Consider the following 20,871-nt stretch of genomic DNA (forward strand, 5'->3'; position numbering starts at 1 on the left):
AATTTACATGTTAATAATCTTTTATATTGATAATTGACACATTAAACACTCATATTATTTTTATGTCACTCCATGTGTCAATTTTTTTTTCATTTTATATTTTAAAATTTAACATAAGATTTAATTTTAATTCTAAATATATATTTTAATTAATAACAAATCATTAATGTGAATAATTATTTAATATATTGATAGTGGAGATTTTAATTTCATATACGAAATTAAAAACATCAAATGTCATTAATTAATATTTAAAAAATAAAAAAATATATTTGGTATACTGTTAGTGAGTTTTTAGACTCCACAAGTAAGAGAATTGACAAGTGTTCTATAAGATATAGTAAAATATTAAAAAATAAATATTTTTAAAAAAGAGACATAAGTTTTTTAAGTCTACTTGTGGAATAAAAAAAAAACCATCAATGTATCAAATACTAACCCTTAAGAATAATTAAATGTCGATTTCAAAACTTTACTTATAAAATTAAAAAATCAACTAATGTATTTATAATTTATATCAAAATAGCTCACTACCATATAATCATATTTAAAACTTGATTTGAAAATTTCAGAACTTAAAAAAGTGTTCTCTTTAGTCGACTGAATTATTAGTGAAGTGAAAATGATATGTATATAAGCAAGAATGAGATCAAAATCATTGTTAAGGGAAGATGGAGATAAACTTTTAAATTTTCGAGGAAACCAAAGCTAAAAGTTTTATTTTAACTAAAAGAAAATAGAAAATTTTCATTTGTTCAAATAACTAAAAGACTTAAATTGAATGATTAATATTTAAGAGAAAACATTAATGAAAATTTTCCACTGCCCAATGGGGCCTGTCAGCCCCCTTGGCTTTGTCTCTGTAGATTTTATAATACCAGTTACATATTCGATCCTGAGCAATCCCTACAGTTTACTGAAATTGGGCTTTGGGTTTGTAAAAGCTTCCAAATCCAAGTGTACCAAAGGGTTATTGGGCTGAAAATGGTGATTTTGAGTTGGCTCTTGCCAAAATCCATTTCTTTTTCTCTTTTTTAGCCCAAATTTCGATCCTAGAAACCCTAGCCGGGATAATCTATTTATTAGATTTTCTTCCAAACCCTAACCTCATTTCACTACTCTCTGCCGCCTCCAAGAGAGAGTTCTTACAGCCGTCCAAATGGGTCGTGTCATCCGAGCTCAGCGTAAGGGTGCGGGTTCCGTCTTCAAGGCCCACACCCACCACCGCAAGGGTCCCGCCCGTTTTCGCAGCCTCGACTTCGGTGAACGAAACGGCTACCTCAAAGGCGTCGTCACCGATGTTATCCACGACCCAGGCCGCGGTGCGCCCTTAGCTCGCGTCGTGTTCCGTCACCCGTTCCGTTACAAGAAGCAGAAGGAACTGTTCGTCGCTGCTGAGGGTATGTACACCGGACAGTTCGTGTACTGTGGTAAGAAGGCCACCCTTATGGTCGGAAACGTGTTGCCTCTTAGATCTATCCCCGAAGGAGCTGTCGTTTGCAACGTGGAACACCACGTTGGTGATCGTGGGGTTTTCGCTAGGGCTTCTGGTGATTATGCCATTGTTATTAGTCACAACCCTGATAACGACACTACCAGGTCTCTAATTTCATACTCTTGTTTTAATTTTAATTTTAATTTCGATTTATTTGCTTTAATTATATGCCTTGTTTATGACAAAGGAGCTCTATAGAAGTGGTAAATGCCTAGAAATAGTGACGTTGCTTTAATTATCCATCGAAACACATGTATTGGTTTTAGTTTGACGAATAGTGTTCATTTAGCTTCTATTGGTTACTGGCCTTTACATGTCACATTTCATTATCCTTTTGTCTTTTTTGCGTAAAATTCATTATCACGTTCATTGCTGCATGCTCTAAATGTTTAATAGCGAAATCGGTATCAAAAAATGATATGGATGAAATCAGTATCATAGTGCTTCATTATATATCAACGTGGTGGTTGAAGTTCGGGGTAATTGGTTGTTTCGGTGTGTGATCTTACAGAATCAAGCTACCATCCGGTTCAAAGAAGATTGTTCCAAGTGGTTGCCGCGCCATGATTGGGCAGGTTGCTGGTGGTGGTAGGACTGAGAAGCCTCTTCTCAAAGCTGGTAATGCTTTCCACAAGTTTAGGGTGAAGAGGAATTGCTGGCCTAAGGTACGTGGTGTGGCTATGAATCCAGTTGAGCATCCCCACGGAGGTGGTAACCATCAACACATTGGTCATGCTAGCACTGTTAGACGTGATGCTCCTCCTGGGCAAAAGGTTGGTCTTATTGCTGCAAGGAGGACTGGTAGACTTAGAGGTCAAGCTGCTGCTACTGCTGCCAAGGCTGATAAGGCTTAGGGTTAGGGTAAAGGGGTATTGCTTGATTTTTGGCCTTTATAATTACATTCAAGGGTATTGCCTACATTTATGGTTTTAGAAATTTTGTTTGAATTTTATGATAACTGCACTGCTTCGAGTTGTTTGAGGAATTTATGTTTTCAGTTTGGTTGCTATTTACTTGTTTTATGTCAAGGTTCCTTGTCCTTGTTTTCATATTATGTTCAGCAAAAATTTTCATAGGGTTAAGTTTAAGGAACTTGATTTTGGTGTATAAGAAGGGCTAAAATTTAAGAATTTCATGTCTTTTCTCCCTTCGAGTGCTCATTTTTACTGAATTTTCCAATTTCGTCTGGCTTGAAGGCTGAAGCTGAGGATTCTAGCTCGCAGGTATAGGCCAACTATGACTCGAGAGTTTTAAGTCTAAGCCAAAGGTGGAGTATTGTCTCTAATATAATATAAAGCCTTTTATTTAATAAAAAGTTTCCTATCCCCATTTCTTAAAGAAAAAGGTGTAAGAGCTTAGTAACACAAGTTGTGTTATTTCAAATTAGAGTCCTATTGTCCAAAAAAAATGATTAAAATGCTAATTAGGCTCCCATGGTAGCCTTTCAGCTCTGAAAAACTAGGCTTCTACACCACTATCCGCTATATATTTGAAAAGAGGAGAAAAGAATGAGCAACTATTGTTCAGTTAGTATAACCACAACTTGTTAAAATCATCATTCTACTATTAACCTATGTAAATAAGGGTAGGTGAGAAAGAAAAAAATATAAAATAATAAATTGTAATGCCAGTTATGTTACCAACACAACAGCATCGAAGGTGTTATTCCTAAGATTAAAGGAAGACGCAATTATTCATCCACACATACCAAGGGAATTGTTATACCCTCCATTTGCAATATGACACAAGCTAGAAAAGATGTTGATATTGGATGGTCAACTACGAACTCACCATTTTGGGACGACCATTCGAACAACGAAAAACTTAATCTTCATCGGTATATGAAGTTGTTGGTCACTAAATATCATATGGACTCAACTGCTTTATCTCATCAAGTCAGAATGAATGATAAGATCTGTTTTCTTATAGACATCCTTGTCTCATCAAAGACATCCCCACGCATTTCGTAATGATGGCTAACCCAACACGTTAACACCATCTTACATGGGACTCTTGCTTATAAATACCTTTAGGAAGAAGAGATCGACTCTTTAAGAAAACTAAACCTACACTTTGTCAACACTCCTCCAACTTTTAACCTTTATACTCTTTTAACCTTTATTCTCTGTAACCTCCGGCTCTCCGTCCTAATTGGGTGAACTGACCTCCATAGCTACCATCACTCTCTACTTGTTGTATCAATGTATCAATAAGAATAAAATAAAAGTTCAACCCAATAGCAAAACTATGAGCTAACTATTATAACTCGTTAGCAGGGCCCATGCTAACTATTATCACATGTTCGTGGACTTTGTACTTGTAACAACCCATTTTTTAGTTGTGCTAAAAACAGTGATTTCGAAACCCCGTTCTCCAATGATCAAGTTAGTAAATAGTATTAATTAATATTTACAAGTCAATTATAGTGTTATATCAAATTTTGGTCTGACAAATTTGTTCATTGGATAATGAAGATACAAGTGTTTCGACCCTAAAGTTTTTGGATAGGTAATTTTGTCGAATTAGTAACTAATTAATGTATAAGGACTAAATCATAAAAGTAGTAAAAGTTAATCGTTATGTATTTTTAAATTAATTGAAGGACCCAATTGAGCAGTTGGACCCTTCTAATTATGTTCAACGGTGGTGGACCAAATTTCTTTAACTATGTTTAATATTAGTTAAATTAAAAATTAACTAATTAATAAAGTTTGATTTAAAACTAATTAAAGTATATAAGATAGTTAAATAAAAGGAAAACAAAGGTATTATCATTCATCTTCTTCAAAATATGAAAGAAAAGAAAAGAAAAATGGGTATGGAAACTTAAAATTTTAGTCAAAATTAGGTATGCTCAATCTAGTCATTTTCTTGTAATTTTTATGTTTTTGAGATTTTGGTAGCTCGATTTAGTTAACCTGTATGTTATTTTTCAAAATTGTTAAAGCTTAAAAATGTTATCATTGATGAATGCTTGATGAAATTGGTGTTATTTGGTTATATTTAGTACTTAGATATGAAAAAATGACTAGTTTGTAAAGTTCAATTGTTAATTTTGAACGTAGAGATAAAGTATAAATATTTTGAAATTGATGTTAAAATTATATAATTATAGATAATAGATGATTATATAAGGATGAAATTGAAATTGGACAAAAACTAAGCTTAAATTTGAAAGATATAGCTATTTCGATTTTTGGGACTAAATTGAATAAAATGCAAAACTTTAGGGAATTTTTGAAAATAAAAATTAAACCAACTTATGGTTATAATAGACCGTTAAAAGATTTTTAGAATTGATAAATGGAAATGAATTATTATAGATCGGGATTTGAATCAATCGGAAGATAATCGAGAAAAAAGAGAAATTGTAGATTAGTCCCTGACACATTGTCTATTGTCGTTTTTGTCAGGCAAGTTCATATGAAACTTACTATGTTATTTTATATTATGCTTGAATTGTATTATTATACTTATTAATTTATATACATGTGTAATTCTGGTGATTTTGGCATCTAAAGGACTAAACTGTAAAGTATGAATTACATGACTAATATGAATAGATACATGATAATGATTGAATGTGGAATTGATATATGATTGAGTAGTATGTATATAATGATGTTACAGGGTTAAAAATGTATATGGATTGTCATTTGAAATTTGAAAAATGAGTATACGATTTTAGGGTTTGAAATGATATTGAAATGATAACAGTACCCGTGTGAACTTAGTAACAATTAAGATACGAATGAATGCCATTAATTTTCAAAAACACACTCGATTTTCAATTAACCCAAAATTAAGAATAATTAAAGGTCTAAATGAAAGATATCGCAAGTTGGAAACCTCAATTGGAAAAAACAAGAAAGATAGAAACTGGATTAGACATGGTTGAGAACCAAATCTGGTTTGGTTAGAATGGAACCAACCAGTTCCTTAGTGGGAGATGTCATAATTAGCCATGGATGGCTCTCACAGGATTGGAAATAGCTTGGGAAGGGTTAAAATAGATGGGAGATAGCTCCTAGGGATGATTTTATTCTCAAATCTGTTTCAATTTCTTTCGTCCATCTTCTTTAGTAGCTCAAAAAAAAAGTAGCCATGGAAGGTTCTGCATTGAGCAGACTCCATGACAATTGGAGATGGAAAAGTAGAGAGACCAGCAAGCGAGTAAGGTTTTTAACCCTTCTGTGTACGTAGGATTAAGTTATGGAATTTCATAACTATTTTAAGGGTTTTGCATGTTTTTGGAAAAATGATTTTAAGTTAAAAATATGGAGTATAACTCATGGTTTCGATTAGAATGCTTAGTTGCTTCTTGGAAAATGGAATCTCTAGTGTTTGAAGGAATAAATAAGTTATGGAGATGATAAAGTTTAAAATGAGTTCCAAACTCCAAACCTATCGTATGTTGATTAAGTATGCCATGATTGCATAAGCATGAATTATGATGATATGAGCATGCATTGCATGATTGTGGGTAAACCTTAAAGGAATAGATGAAGTTAGGAAGGGAATGGAGGAGAACCCATTAGTTACCGCCTCAGGCGAAGCTCCGAACCTTTGAGGGGAACACTACGGTGTTTGAGCATTAAGGTTAGGTGGTGTAAACGAGGTAATGGGAGGATGATTTGGGTAATATGAAACAACGAAATGGTATTTACCGCAATGACGATATCGATTGGTCTTTTGGGGCGACACTATGACGACAGTATATGACATAAAACCGTAGATGAAAGAGGCCATAACAGTCTATTATAAGGTAAATGGCGTAAGACCATAGATAAAAGAGGGTATGACAGTCTAGTATGAAGTACATAGCGTAAGACCATAGATGAAAAATGTCATAATGGCATGGTACATGGTATAAAGTATAAGGTATACGGTGTAAGACCGTAGATGAAAGACGCTATAGCAACCAGGTATGATGAGTAATACCATGAATGAAAGACTCCATGGCATCGTAAGGTAGTATGCCAGGATGTCAAATCGATATAAGACTATGGATAAAAGGCTCCATGGCATCCATAAAGTAAGACTGTCGGGACAGTAAACACGAAATATAGATAGTCCATCAGGGTAGTAAACACAAGATAGTCCACAGGACAGTAAACATGAGGTAAGTCCGTCGAGACATGACAAAGAAATGAGAAGGGTGTAAGATAATAGCTAGGTTACGGCATCCTTTAGAATCAGCGAGAGAGAAAATTCGTAAAGCACGCCAGTGATGAGTACAGGCCTGGGCGTCAAGTATGAGAATCTACGCATGTCGAAGAAGAGTAAAGGAAGTGTAAGCATGGTAAGCAAATTATAAGAAATCTGCCAAATATGGTGATAGAGTTGGAAACCAACAAGGCACGAGCAAAGACCAAATAAGAACTAGAGGAAGATAAGTCTACAAGAGCTAACCTGATTATAGAAAGAAAAAAAGTAAATATTTGAGGATCACAAGTAATGATCTGAAAAGAAGATATACCAAAAGGAGCTCAATGAAGTTGTATCTGAGAGAGAAATCTCGTGGAAATGGAAGAGAGTTTCACTCCCAAAATAAGGATATTGTCCAAATGATAGTGTGTCTGTCAAGACTATTCCTGTTTGAGGAAAAGCTAGTGCGAGTATACCATAGAAAGGATAGCTTCGTAAAGAGGAGACGAGAAAGTGAGATGACAGGCTCGCATAGTCATATGAGCGACAAACTGTTGGTCCAACAAGATAGACAGACCTTCATATTTGAGACAGGTGAGGTCTCAAGTAAAGGCAGAGGTGAAGAGTGAGTTACTAGGAGTAATCCCCTTCTACAGACAGTAAGATGGAATGAGGACACGTTCACCAGAGCGACGAGATATGTTAAAGGTCAACACAATATGAAAATGTCAAAGAGTTCTCGGGATTAAGCAATGAAAAAAAGAGTTTGCCAAGGACTAGTACGATCTAGTTTCTGAAGGAATGTATGCTCTAAGAATCTTTGGGCAGATAGTTAAAAAGGTTTCCATAAGGGTTTATGATAGGAAGCTGACGAACAACTAGGATAGTTTAGGTCAACAAACACCCCATATAAGAGGGAAAGTGTAAGCAATGACAAATAGAAGATAAGGACAGATTTCACTAATGTGGCGAGGTGTCTAAATTACGTATCAGATGAGAGCCCACCCATATAAAGGTCTCATATTGAGCTGAGTAGCTCGAAAGCTCAGTTGGAGCCGACACCTTGATATAGAACACTCGCCATGAACAAGAAGGGAGTATTTATGTTAAACTATTTTAAATTGTTTACCCTCATGTGGTAGGGTTTAAATATATGGACAGAAGAGGAACTCACTAAGTTAAATTAAACTTACTAAAGTTTGTATGATGACAGTAGGATAAGCGAGGAATCGAGGAATTCGATAAGGGACCAAGCCAAACAGTCTGGAGATCAAGGATCGCGAGATGTTAGAGTCATGCACATAGAAATGGAGTACCATTAAAGGTTTCGCTCCGGGAGCTAATGGATTGTATCTAGATAGCGACCTTATAATTTGGGCAATGAAATAGTTAACCTGACGAGAGATGTAAGAGGAGCATTGTAAACAAGCAGTCTGATTAGCAATATGAACAATTTAAAGGATTATTATTTTTAAATTTATCACAAGACAATTTTACTTTTAGACTGTTTTATAGCAACTAAGTTAGTAAATTTAAGTATAGGTTTATGGTGACACTCCATACCCAAATCCAGCGTACAGGTCAAGCGTGGGGTGTTATACGGTGCTGGTCAGGGATTTCTTTATCGATGGTTAAGATCTAGCATGTGTTGCAAATTATCGATAGCTTGAGTGAGCAACATCGATCAAATTTTGCAAAAGTAAAATTGACATACAACTCATGTGAGTAAATTCAAATATCACAGCTCATGTGAGCAAATTCGAATATTACAACTTGTGTGAGCAAATCGGTCACGTTTATCCGAAGTTCAATTTACTTCAATTCTCCAGGTGAAAGACAAAAATGGTAATGGTATGAAATGAAAATGAAATGGTCGGAATGAATATATATATGAATGAAATTGTACATATGTTATAAGTTGATATGATGGAATATTATATATATTTGTGTTATAAGTTCATTATATGTATCTAAACTAACCGATTTGATAACTTTGTTAAATGTTTATGAAAGTGTAAGGTTTCCAAAGATGCTATGTTAGATATCAATCTATTACAATTGTATAAATGGTAGAAATGTTAAAGTAAGTTAAGTAAATTTCATATAGACTTACTAAGCATTCAAAGTGCTTACTCATTATTCTATTTTTCCTTATAAATTATCGATTTTGTGAAATGCGTCGTTTGGATCACCACAAAGCTCACATTATCCTATCAACGATGCGATAGAATTTTATTTGTTTAAATCTCAGTTATGTGCTATGTACATAGGTGTTTAAAACATGAGTTTATTTGGAAATCATAGTTTGGTTTGAATCATGGTTAATGGTTGATATTTGATAAAATTATTACCTATACGTATATATGTTTGGTTGATAACATGTTTGGAATTTTGGATGACCATTTTGATTGTGAAATGGTTTGGCAAATGATGGTTTAGCATGAACAAAAGCATAATAGTTTAAGTGAAGTATGAATAGGCTAAATTGGTAGGTGTAGTGCCAAAGTGGCATATTTGATTGATTGAACTTAGAAATGGTTAAATGATTATTTTGGATGGTATTTTGATTGGTTTTATGCAGGACTAAGGGTGAAATTATGCACCAAATAGATCAATGCCATTGGTAGCTTGAAATAGGTATCAAATGACCTAAAATGTACCAATAACAGAGTCATTGTCGAGATGAGCAACCTTGCTCGTCACAACGTTGGCCAACAGATTGTGATGTCCTGACATTAAGTGGTCAGGCATCGCAACGTGATCAACTATTTGGCAATGTCATGATGTCGACCCTAGATTTTTAAAACTTTGTAATTTGGTCCTATTTCATGCTCGAGTCAACAAAAGAGTTTTTATAAGCTTGATTAAGACTCAAATTTAATTGTATATCATAATATCTGAGTGTTTATGACATGGTTGAATACTTGAAGGATTTATTTATGATATGATTGATCTGAAACTTTGAAAATGTTGCAAATTATTCCTTGTTCAATTTCAGGTTGATTTTAGAGCATACGTAAGCTCGTATAAGACCCGGTAAAGGTTGCAATTTGTGATTATGAATTGAATTAACTGTGATTGTATGATTTATATTTAATTTGAATGTTAATTGTCTATTTTTGCTCTGGCAACAATTGTAGCATCTTATAACTTGGACCCAATGATTGGTTTGGATGAGGGGTGTTACAATACTAACCATTATAGTTATCGAGGCCTAAACTAACTATTATAACCCATTAGAAGGGCCAATAATAACTTCTATTTATCAATCAGATACAATATATTAAATTTATTTATCTATGTTGCTTTACCAATAAAAAGGGTAATAAGGATATATTTACATCTTTCCCCTTTGTAGCCTTAGCTCTTCTTTGAAAGTTACTAAACTTATCTAAGATTGTTCGAAGATAAGATAATTCAAGCGATACTTTTAGAGACCAATTATGAAAGTGAGTAAAAGAAATTTCTTTTAAAAGACTACAACTTGAGTTATAAAACATTTAAAAGAAATTTCTTTTAAAAGACTACAACTCGAGTTATAAAACATGAAACCAAGAATCACTGAAAGTGAAAGAATCTAAAATTTATAAACTTTTCAACCATATAAAGTAAATAAGTCCACATTACCTAGGGAATATATTGCAAAAAAATTTATAGTTCACTATTGAAGCTATTATTAAATAGTATGCACCCAAAATAAAATTTTCCTTCTCTTTCATATTCAAAACTAAATCTCTATAATAGCCTCTCATCTCTTATAATTAATAGAAAAACAAAGTTTAATAGGGTTACCTATTTGATTCTTTTTTTTTCTTTTATTTGATTTGAACACAAAAGTTTAACAAAAAAAATGCACATTTTTAAGTTGAAAGAAGATTTGTATTCACATTTTCAATGCATTAATCTAGTTGTAAGCTTAGGTGTTGCTCCTATTTGGATTTGATTCCTCCAATCCTAGCCCTAAGAAAGAGAGCAAAAGCATGAGAATCTTTTTTTTTCTTGGTTCTCTCTACGTAAAAAGAAAAAAGCCTTATAAAGTAATCCGAAAGATTTTGGTTTCATAGCTAATAAGTTCTGCCATTCTTGAAGTTTTGTTAGAACTAATTAGGCCCTTGAGTTAAACACTCATTACAAATAAAGCTTACCCATAATATAATTATAAAATCATATAAACTTACAGGTATTACAATCTTCGCACCTTATTAAAAATTTTGGCCTCTAAACTTGAATTATCTTTTTCAAATAAGTAGACATAATGTTCCTTTATATCTTTTTTTTGTATCATATATAGCGAGGTAAAGTGCTTTCTAACTTTAGTCTATGATTTTAAACCATTGAAACATGTTTTTCTTTTTTTTTATCTTCATTTTTCTTTCATTTTAAAACATTTTTCAAGTTAGAGTGAGAAATTTTTTATTCTTTTATTTCTTGATTTTTTTAAACTTAAATATAGTTATAAATGAGTTTAGAATAGAGTGGAATAATTGAGAATCAAGTTAGAATAAGAATTGGTTAAGGTTATCTTGAGATGCCATAATTGAAAGCTTATAGAATTTTAAAGAGAGAAGGTGTATGAGTTAGTGTTGCTTGTTACTCTTGAGTATTTACGAGCTTTTGATACGAATTATAAGGTTAGATTAGATTCTCTAGTGTTAGAGGTTTAGAGCTTTAGATGTCTGTTGTGCTAAGATGTATGTCATGTTTAGTTTTAGGTGATTTTTTTGCTTAATTATGTTTTCCTAGTTATGTTTTATAGTTTTGGTTTAATTGTAGTGAAAGAAGTGGTTGAGTCGTCAAAGGCCAAAAGAAAGAAAAAAGTTATCGATGCTTGGCGGATATCAGCTTGTGCTAGCTTAAATTAAGTTTGTAGTAGAACTTTATTAAGTAATTTAGTTTAGGATATTACCACAAAAATTATGTTCTTAACGTGATTTGAACAGTTATGCCAAATCCGTGATTAAGTAGTTGTTAAATGGTATAATGTAAGACCTCAAAATTCTCGAGACTATAAAAGATGTTATTTAGGGAAATAATAATAATATTAAAGGTGATTAGTTATTTGGAGAGAAAGTATGAATATTGAAAATTTAATAAAGACTAAATTGAAAATGCGTGAAAGTTAGAGGATTAAAAGTGAAAATTTACCATTTTAGAAAAGGATGTGAAGTCAAATAAATAGTTTTTTTTATGAACGTGACATGGATATGTATTGATATGTAGAGTTAGAAAATCAAGATATGGACTAAATTGAATGAAGTGAAAAAATACAATTGTTAATGACCATGTGTCTAGGCCGTGTGACAGAGCCCAGATCGTGTAGCTCCAGACATGGCCATGTGGTCATCCCACACACCCATGTGTGATCTCACACGTCAGTGTATATGGGTAGTGTAACTCTCTGACTTGGGTCACATGGCTGTGTCACAGGCCGTGTGCTCGCCTGTGTGAACCCTGCACCTAACATGTTAGAGGCATACAGCCGTGTGTTTATGTGACAATCTGTGTCCCAGGCTGTGTGTACCCAAAAGTGACCAAAATCATGCTCACCTTTCATCCAATTACATGGGTACCTAAACCAATTCATAACACATGATCACAAGACAATAACCACACCTAAATACAACCAAAACATACCAATTTCAACCACCTAAGACTGAACCAAATTGTCATTCATGAAGATACAAAAAAATACTCATACCCAAACATTATCATTTCATATCACCTATACTAATCTATCTCAATCTCATTATATCATATTTAAACATGATACTTACCATTCCTTGGACAAACACTTAAGCTGAACTTTAAATTTAACAAGCGTACTGTATAAGATTACCATTCTACAACATCAAAAATGCCAAAACACCACACATAGCTAGGAAACATTACAAACATAATAATTTGCCCTATTACATGCCATATAAACAAAATGTTTACAAAATCTACCAAAGGAGTCCTCGGGATAGTGTGATTCCTCGAGTTGATCTGACCTCTCAATCACAAAATGTAATCTACAAAACAAAGGACAAGACACGAGTAAGCTTACTTAAAGCTTAGTAAGTTCACTAAATTAAACGATAAATCTAACCAAATTAAACATAACAGATCAAATTATAACATTAAATAATTCGACTTGATGGTCGTTAATCACAGCTCATAACGGCGAGTATTACACAGTGCATTAATTCACATCATAACTTGATGGTCGTTAAACTAACTAATAATTCTACTTAAAGTAAGCGCACCTATCGAACAGTAGTATAGTTATGGTAAGACCAGAATATCGTATCCACGAGGACTAAAAGTACAAGTAGTTACTCTCTTTTTCTTATCTAGCCTAAGAATTTAAGGGTGTTTTTAAACTAAACTAATTTTCTAATTTATCTAGGATCACGATAGAGGCGAAAGTTGGAAAATACTTTAGGAAAACCAATTGAGAAGACAATACCCAAGAAAGAATCCACCTAGGCTTCACTTATTATCTTTGACTTAGACGGCTTATTTACTTGACTTATTCCGTAGAAATCCCTAATTTATGTTAATATCTCTCTCGAGACTAAGAACAACTGACTTTAGGTTGATTAATTGAAATCTCTTTTTAATTAAAATCCCTATTGTCGCATTAACTCGATCTATGGATTCCCTCATTAGATTTGACTCTAATCTGGCAGATTTATGTCATCTTATCTCTAGGATTGCTTTCAACTCTGCTTAATTATGAATGATCTACTCTTAAACGGGGACTTTTTCTCCTCTGAATAAGCACATCAGAAACCTGGATTAATATCCTGAAATATTAAAGCAAGAATTAAAACTCATAATTAAGAATAAGAATAAGTATTTATCATATAAATCAAAGCATAATAAGATTCGTCCTAGGGTTCATCTCCCTTAGGTATTTAGGGAGTTTAGTTCATAATAATAATAGAAAACATCTCAAAGTTTAGAAAACAAAAAAACATAAAGAAACCCAAGAACTTCTAGGAAATTGGGTGGAAATCTTTAGTCTTAATGTAGATCCTGGCTCTGAGGTGATTCCGATGGCTAGTCGCAAGTATTTTCCGCCTCCAACTCTGTGTGTCCCCCTGAATCCTCCTCTAGGGTGTTTATATAGGCTTTAAAATGCTTCAGAACCTTCAAAAGTGCCCTTTTTCGAATAAAACTAGGCCCATGCCTGTGTGAAGGTGCTCAGGCCGTGTGCAATACTGAGTTGGTTCATAGTTGACACGGAAATGACACACGGGCGTGTGGATCACCCGTGCAGAAGTGCCTAGGCCGTGTGAAACACTGATTTAAGCCTAATTTGTCCATTTTGGCCCGTTTCTCGCTCCTTTTGCTATCCTAAGCTCTCCTGAGTATAAAACATGAAATTAAAAGATTAGGAGCATCGAATTCACTAAAACCAAGGAGAAATCATTCATAAATATGTCAAGCATGGGGTAAAAATATGTATAAATTATGGTTTATCAAATATCCCCATACTTAAGCATTTGCTTGTCCTCAAGCAAAATCCTCAACTTACAATCAAAATAAATTCTTCTCAACTTATAATTCTCATCAATAATGTTTCAAAACAATTCACAAGTAATCATACATTGAAAATTTAACAAAAAGAACATTAAGGTTTCAAATAGTCAAAGTTGAGCATTTTAATCATAAAATTATAGGCATCCCCCTTTATCTAAGTAATTATCTTTTAATTCCAAATTGACAAGGGTTGACATCCTCACTAAAGATTCACTCAAATCACTCAAAGTGTTTAAGGTTGAACAGTTCAGCACTCAATAGTCAAACATGAAAAGTTATTACCATAAGCTTGCATGAAAATCAAATCTTCACCACATTGAATGAGATGATACACAAATCAAAAGGTCTTAAGCAGGGTTATAATGGGGCTTGGGTTAAAGGTGTGGATAAAGGCTGCAAAAGAGGGTTAGAATCGAGATTAATTTAATAAATTACCAAACTTAGAAGGATGAAGCAAATTGCTAAATTACAAGAAAGTTCCAGAATTCGGCTATCAAAAGAAAATGATGAGAGCTTTTTCTCAATATAATAACTTTACTTAACCAAGCTCTTTATAACAATAAATAATTGTAACTATACTTTTTTTTTAAGAATAAGAACAAGGAAAATACATAATAAGAAATAATTCAGCAACTGGAATGAAAGAACAAAGTTAGGTAACTAATTAAATCAAATCTCGATAAAAAGGAGTCAATGAAAAGGGAGAAATTCTTAATGAATCAAAAAGGGTTAAATTGTGGGTTATTATTAAGGGTAAAATCAAGAAATAAAAGTTAAGGTCCAAAGGGGTTCACTAGGGGTCAATTATGTGGGTAGGCTTTTATAGGGTAAATAGGTTAAAACCTAAGTGCCTTTATCATTTTCATATATCAAATCAAAAGTGTGGGCTTGACATGTATAATCGAAGCAAGTTCTAGAATAACAAATCAATATTGACTCACTCATAACCAATAAAATTAGTGAGCAAGAAAGATATATCCTCTAAAAGGCTCAAAATCTCACGAAATTTATGGGTATTTGATGTCAATCCTGTAAATTCAAAACTTCAAGATAATACCTCAATTTAGGGAAATAACCTAGCAATTTTAATTCCCAAAAGTCAACTTATCAAGCTTGATTCTCTAATGTCTTTAAATTTTAAACAATCAATGCACAATTACCTATGATTTACTTTAAAAACATATCAATAAAAATCATAAATCAATCAGAATTCACTCTAATAATGATATAAGAAAATTATTTGAGAACAAGATAAAAATTTAGGGATTTTTTATAATCATTTAAATAACCTCCCCACACTTAAGATGTACATTGTCCTAAATATACAAAGATATATAATAATCATATAAGCATAATATCAAAAGAGAATGATAGAAGCGAAACTTTCCTGAATTTTTGAATGAAATCCTTAGAATAGCGAAGGCTGGATTTGTAGATATGACCAATAAAAAGCATGATTCTGAGTTACTAATAAGAAAATAAACACCACTGTGGAAGAGAATTAAGGCTTACTCGATAATAACCATTAGGATAAACATAGTACAAAATATAAAAACATAAGTCTTCAAAAATAATTAAAAGAAAGATAAAAATAAAAATGAAAATAAAAATAAAATAAATAAATGGACTCAAAGGTCCTCATCATCGGTGTCGTGAGCCGGTGGCACTAAAGGGGCGATATGGAGGTGCTCGTAAATCTGCCGTAAAGTCTCGTCGATACTGTCGAACCTCGCATCAAGACTGTTAAACCTCCAAGCACAGTACTAACAGAAATCAGTAAACTCCTCGAATGGCACTCCTCGAAAACTGACAGTAGAAGGAGCGTGGTGGAGGCTGTGGTGGATCCTTGTGAGGGGGAGGGACATCATCAGTAATGTCCTCTAGCTCATCCTGGTCATCAGACTGAATGAGTCGGTACTGAGGGGGGTCGAATCCACGGCGTCGCTCTATCATCCTCATATGGATCATGCTAGAAATTCCCTATGGAGACATCTGACCGACTAGAGTGAGTGTCGATGACATCTCTGGAGTGTCGAAGAGGCCGAAATGTCTAGCTAGGCAAGTCACGTAAGGGCCAAGGTAGATAGGGCTCCTCTTATGGCGATCCGTCTGGTGGCGAAAGGCGAGGGCGATAAAATATGCCAAGTCGAATACATGGCCAGTTGCCATGCTCCATAGGAAGTACGCATCTGTGGTGCTAACCACTCCGATGCTCTCTCTCCTTCCCGTCAAAGTATGAGCCAAGATGGCATGAATGTAGCGAAATGCTGGAGGGAGAGAAGTCGCCTTCGAGCGACTTGCGTCATAGGGGACCATGCTCGCTGTAAGGTCAGTCCAACAGCAAGATGGTGAATAGTGGATGTGACGATGAAGCTGTAGAAAATTTTCTGAAGTCATGAACTCCTCAGTGTAAAGGCCCAAAGCAGCTCTAAACTCGGGTACACTCATATGCTTGACAAGTCTACCAAGTCTGAAAACGATAGTACCAGCCTCATCATGTGTGTTCATCACGTGTTGTAGGTGGAAAGTAGTGCAGAACTCCAATGTCAGCTTTGAATATGTAGGCTCGATGATTGCAAAGAACCGATCCCATGGCACGGTATCAAGATAGAAGCGAACAAGGTGAGGAAGTTGGACCTGCTCCAAAGCGGCCCAATCAATACATCGGCCCACTCCTAATGGTCATACACGTAGTAGCTGAAACAAGTCGTCTTGTGGGCTAAAGGAGAATCGAAGCAATAGGTGACGAGCTTCGGTCGAGACGCTTGATGAGGTTGCGCCAGGACCTTTTTGCTTTTTTCAAAGCAGGGACAGCAATCTTCTTGCCTCTTGTGTTTGTCATGATGGGTCGTCTGTGGTTGCCGAAGGTATGAACGGTCGGAGGTAGGAGGAAAATGGGAGAAAAGAAGAGAACAAGAAAGAAAGGGGAGAAAGGAGAGGGAGTCGGCCTATGGGGGAGCATAGGCTTGGGGATTAGGCCGTGCGGGCGTGGGTCGGTTGGACGGGGAAAGGGCTTGCTGTGCGGATGTGGGCACTGGCGTGGAGGAAATGGGTGAAGCCGTGCGGTGGGGATGGGGTGGAAGGGGAAAAAGAAAGGAAAAAGAAAAAGAAAATGGAAGGTAAGAATGGGAGAAAGAAGAAAAGAAAAGAAATGGAGAAGGGAATGGGGGCTTGCGGCGGCTAGGTTTTGGGAGATTTTGGGGAAGAAGAAGATGATGAAAAAAATTAGGGATTGGGGGGGTTAAAAAAGGGCACAGCCGTGTGAGCCCCATGTTGGACCACACGGCCGTGTCACATGCCCGTGTGGCTCGCGTCCAGCCCATGTTACCACGAAATTTGAATGTGTAATTGTCACATGGCCTGGGGACACGCCCGTGTAGTCAGGCCGTGTGGTGTATACGGTCGCGTCGCATGCCCGTGTGCCAGGTTCTTCGCTTCTCCCACGTCCGTGTGGTATACCACACGCTTGTGTGTTTGAACACACAGCCGTGTACCTTGCCCGTGTGGCTCCCTGACTTAATTAAAATTTGAAAAATTAGCTCCAATTTTCACACGATCTAGGACACGCCTGTGCGTCCAGGCCGTGTGCTTCACACGACCGTGTCGCACGCCCGTGTGGATCAAATTAATGGCCGTGTGGCTCGATACTTGGGGAATTTTTAGCCCTGTTTCCACATGACCAAGGACACGTCCGTATGTCCCGGCCGTGTGAGACACTGTACCTATACCAAAACATTAAAAATAGCTAAAATAAACTAGTTAGTGGTGTTAGTACTCGGGTTGCCTCCCAATGAGCGCTTATTTAGACTTTAAGCTTGACTGAGCTCTCATTTGCATGATTACAATGGATTGAGGAGTTGAAACTCCTTACTTTTGCTATCAATTTTATCAAAATAAGGTCTGATTCGAGTATTGCTTACCTTAAAAGTTCCGAATTTAGTATGTGTTACCTCGACTGTACCATGTAGGAAGATGTTCATTACTGTGAAGGGAGTTACTCCGTCTGTATTGTGCTCTAAAGTATCAAATCGGGGGTCATTTTTATCTAACAATACTTTATCCCCAACTTTAATTTACTTTATTACATCCTTTTGCTCATCGTGGTGTTGCTTTGATTTTTCGTGTGCTTTTGGCTTCTCCTTGACATGTGTTTGCCATTCATCTAGTTCATCGATCTGAAGCCTTCGTTCTTCGTGAGTCGCTCTGTTTTTGTGGTTCGGATTAGAATGAGGCTCCATCACGTTCTTCCTAAGGGATTCCTGCAAAGAAGTTTGAGTTGTAATATTATTTAAATTAACCGAACTTAAACTATCATCTCGATTACTAGATATTTTAGTAGAATCATGAGCTTGGAGAGTAATCGTGTCATCGCCTACACGAAGTATCAATTCACCTGTGCCAACATCTATGATAGTTCTAGCAGTTGCTAAAAAGGGCCTTCCTAAGATTAAAGGCACGTCACTATCCTCTTCCATTTCTAGAACAACAAAATCAATTGAGAATATAAATTCATCAATTTTAACAAGCACGTCTTCAATAATACCCCTAGGAAATCTGATTGTTTTATCTGCCAATTGAATGCTCATCTTAGTTTGTTTGGGTTCCCCAAGGCCTAGTTGTTTAAACATTTTATAGGGCATGACATTAATAGTTGCCCCTAAATTAGCCAAAGCATTGTTAACGTTTAAACTACCAATTAAACAAGGAATCGTAAAACTCCCTGGATATTTTAACTTGTTGGGTAGCTTATTCTGTAAAATGGCTCCAATGTTTGTTTATTTACTAAAAGCTCCTTTAAAAATTTAACTGCGTTTGGCATCTGCGAAAGAGCTTCAATAAACGGTAAGCTAATATGTAATTTCTTTAATAATTTAAGGAATTTACCAAAATTTTCATCCGTGTGGTCATTCCTTGTCGCACTTGGATATGGCACATGAGGTTTACATTTTCTACTTACCGATTTTTGTTCACTGTGGTCCACATCATCCTTACCTTTACTTACCACAAGTCCTTGCCTCGATCCTGGTTTAAGTTCAACTAACCCTTCCTCATCTCGAACGGTAATCGCATTAAGCTGCTTCCTTGGGTTAGTTTTAGTATTACTCGGCAAATTACCTTGTGGTTGGTCAGAAATCAATTTAGCAACCTGGCCTATCTAAGTTTCAAACCCTTGGATTGACGCTTGTTGATTCTTAAGTGCTGTTTTGGTATTCTGAAAATGAGTTTCTGACACAGAAATGAATTTCGTTAGCATCTCCTCAAGGTTCGGCTTCTTTTCCTGATAGTAAGATGGTTGTTGAAAACCTGGGGAATGTTATGGCCTTTGATTTCCTTGGCCACCCCACGAAAAGTTGGTATGGTTCCTCAACCTACATTATAAGTGTTACTGTATGGGTTATTTTGAGGTTTAGAATTATTATTACCCATATATTGAACTTGTTCCTTCGCGGTGCTAGGGTTAAAGGATTGATATTCTGTGTGTACTCCTCTTCCATTTGAATCGCACCTCATCTCTGGATGTACCTGACTAGAACCATACAAACCGTCAATCTTTTTATTTAATAGTTCTACCTGGTTAGATAGCATAATAACCACATCGAGGTTGAAAACACCAGCTACTTTTGTTGGCTTTGTTCTCATGACTTGCCACTAATAGTTATTCAATGACATCTGTTTAATAAATTCATAAGCCTCTTCAGGTGTTTTGTTGTTTAAAGTTCCACCAGTGGCTACGTCGATGAGTTGTCTTGTTGAGGGGTTCACATCGTGGTAAAAAGTTTGAACCTACAGCCATAGAGGTAACCCATGGTGAGGGCACCTTCTTAATAGATCCTTGTATCTCTCCTACGCATCATACAAGGTTTCTAGATCCATCGTCACAAAAGAAGAAATATCATTCCTTAGTTTAGTCGTTTTAGCCAGAAAAAAATATTTTAGTAAAAATTTTTCGGTCATTTGTTCCCAAGTTGTAATTGACCCTCATGGTAACGAGTTCAACCATTGTTTAGCTTTGCTTCTCAATGAGAATGGAAACAACGGAAGGCGTATGGCATTGTCAGAAACGCCATTGATCTTAAAAGTGTCGCAGAACTCCAGAAAATTCACCAAATAAGTGTTTGGATCCTTATCCTGCAAACCATCAAACTAAACAAACTGTTGTATCATTTGAATTGTGTTAGGTTTCAGTTAAAAATTATTTGCAGCAATAGCAGGTCTAACTATACTCGGTTCAGCTCCTATTAAAGTAGGTTTAGCATAATCATTACATAGTATGAGGAGCAGGATTCTGATTTATTGGATCTGCGGCAACCACAAGAGGTAGCTGATTATTCTGATTTTCAGTCATCCCCTTGGTTGTAGTTTGACGATCGTCCTCTTGTCCTTCCTCTATGTATCATAGGCTTTGCCTTATTACTCTTCGATTTCTGTGAGTTGTGCTTTCGATCTCACTATCAAAAAGTAGAGGTCTTGACGGGTTTCTTCTAGTCATAAACTATAAAAACTTGCTAGAAGCAAATAAAAGAAAATTTTAATAATTTAAGCAAAAAAAATTAAATTTCAATAAAAATAAATGGCTAAAGTAATAAAAATTAAGTGTTCCTAATATCTTAGTCTCCGGCAACGGTGCCAAAACTTGATGGTCGTTAAACTAACTAATAATTTGACTTAAGGCAAACGCACCTATCGAACAGTAGTATAGT

General features: G+C 35.3%; 1 protein-coding gene and 1 non-coding gene across 2 annotated transcripts; both read left to right on the forward strand.

Annotated features, from left to right (window-relative positions):
• The first annotated feature begins 920 nt into the window (after positions 1–920).
• Positions 921–2,504, forward strand: LOC107913004 (60S ribosomal protein L8-3). Its single transcript, XM_016841429.2, has 2 exons — positions 921–1,599; positions 2,007–2,504. Exons 1-2 carry the CDS (start codon positions 1,160–1,162, stop codon positions 2,347–2,349), a joined length of 783 nt encoding a protein of 260 aa, XP_016696918.1. The 5' UTR covers positions 921–1,159; the 3' UTR covers positions 2,350–2,504.
• Positions 2,505–19,970: 17,466 nt separating this feature from the next.
• LOC121210365 (small nucleolar RNA R71) lies at positions 19,971–20,077 on the forward strand. Its single transcript, XR_005905478.1, has one exon. It is a non-coding gene; the product is annotated as a small nucleolar RNA R71 (small nucleolar RNA).
• The last annotated feature ends 794 nt before the right edge of the window (positions 20,078–20,871 follow it).

The sequence above is a fragment of the Gossypium hirsutum genome, chromosome A11 (assembly GCF_007990345.1).
Source record: "Gossypium hirsutum isolate 1008001.06 chromosome A11, Gossypium_hirsutum_v2.1, whole genome shotgun sequence".
NCBI classification, from domain to species: Eukaryota; Viridiplantae; Streptophyta; class Magnoliopsida; order Malvales; family Malvaceae; genus Gossypium; species Gossypium hirsutum.

Excerpts from the sequence above, each read along its gene's own strand:
- LOC107913004 (XM_016841429.2), top strand. The coding sequence starts at position 1,160 with ATGGGTCGTGTCATCCGAGCTCAGCGTAAGGGTGCGGGTTCCGTCTTC. Across the intron at positions 1,600-2,006 it reads CCTGATAACGACACTACCAG|AATCAAGCTACCATCCGGTT; the intron begins GTCTCTAATTTC and ends GTGATCTTACAG.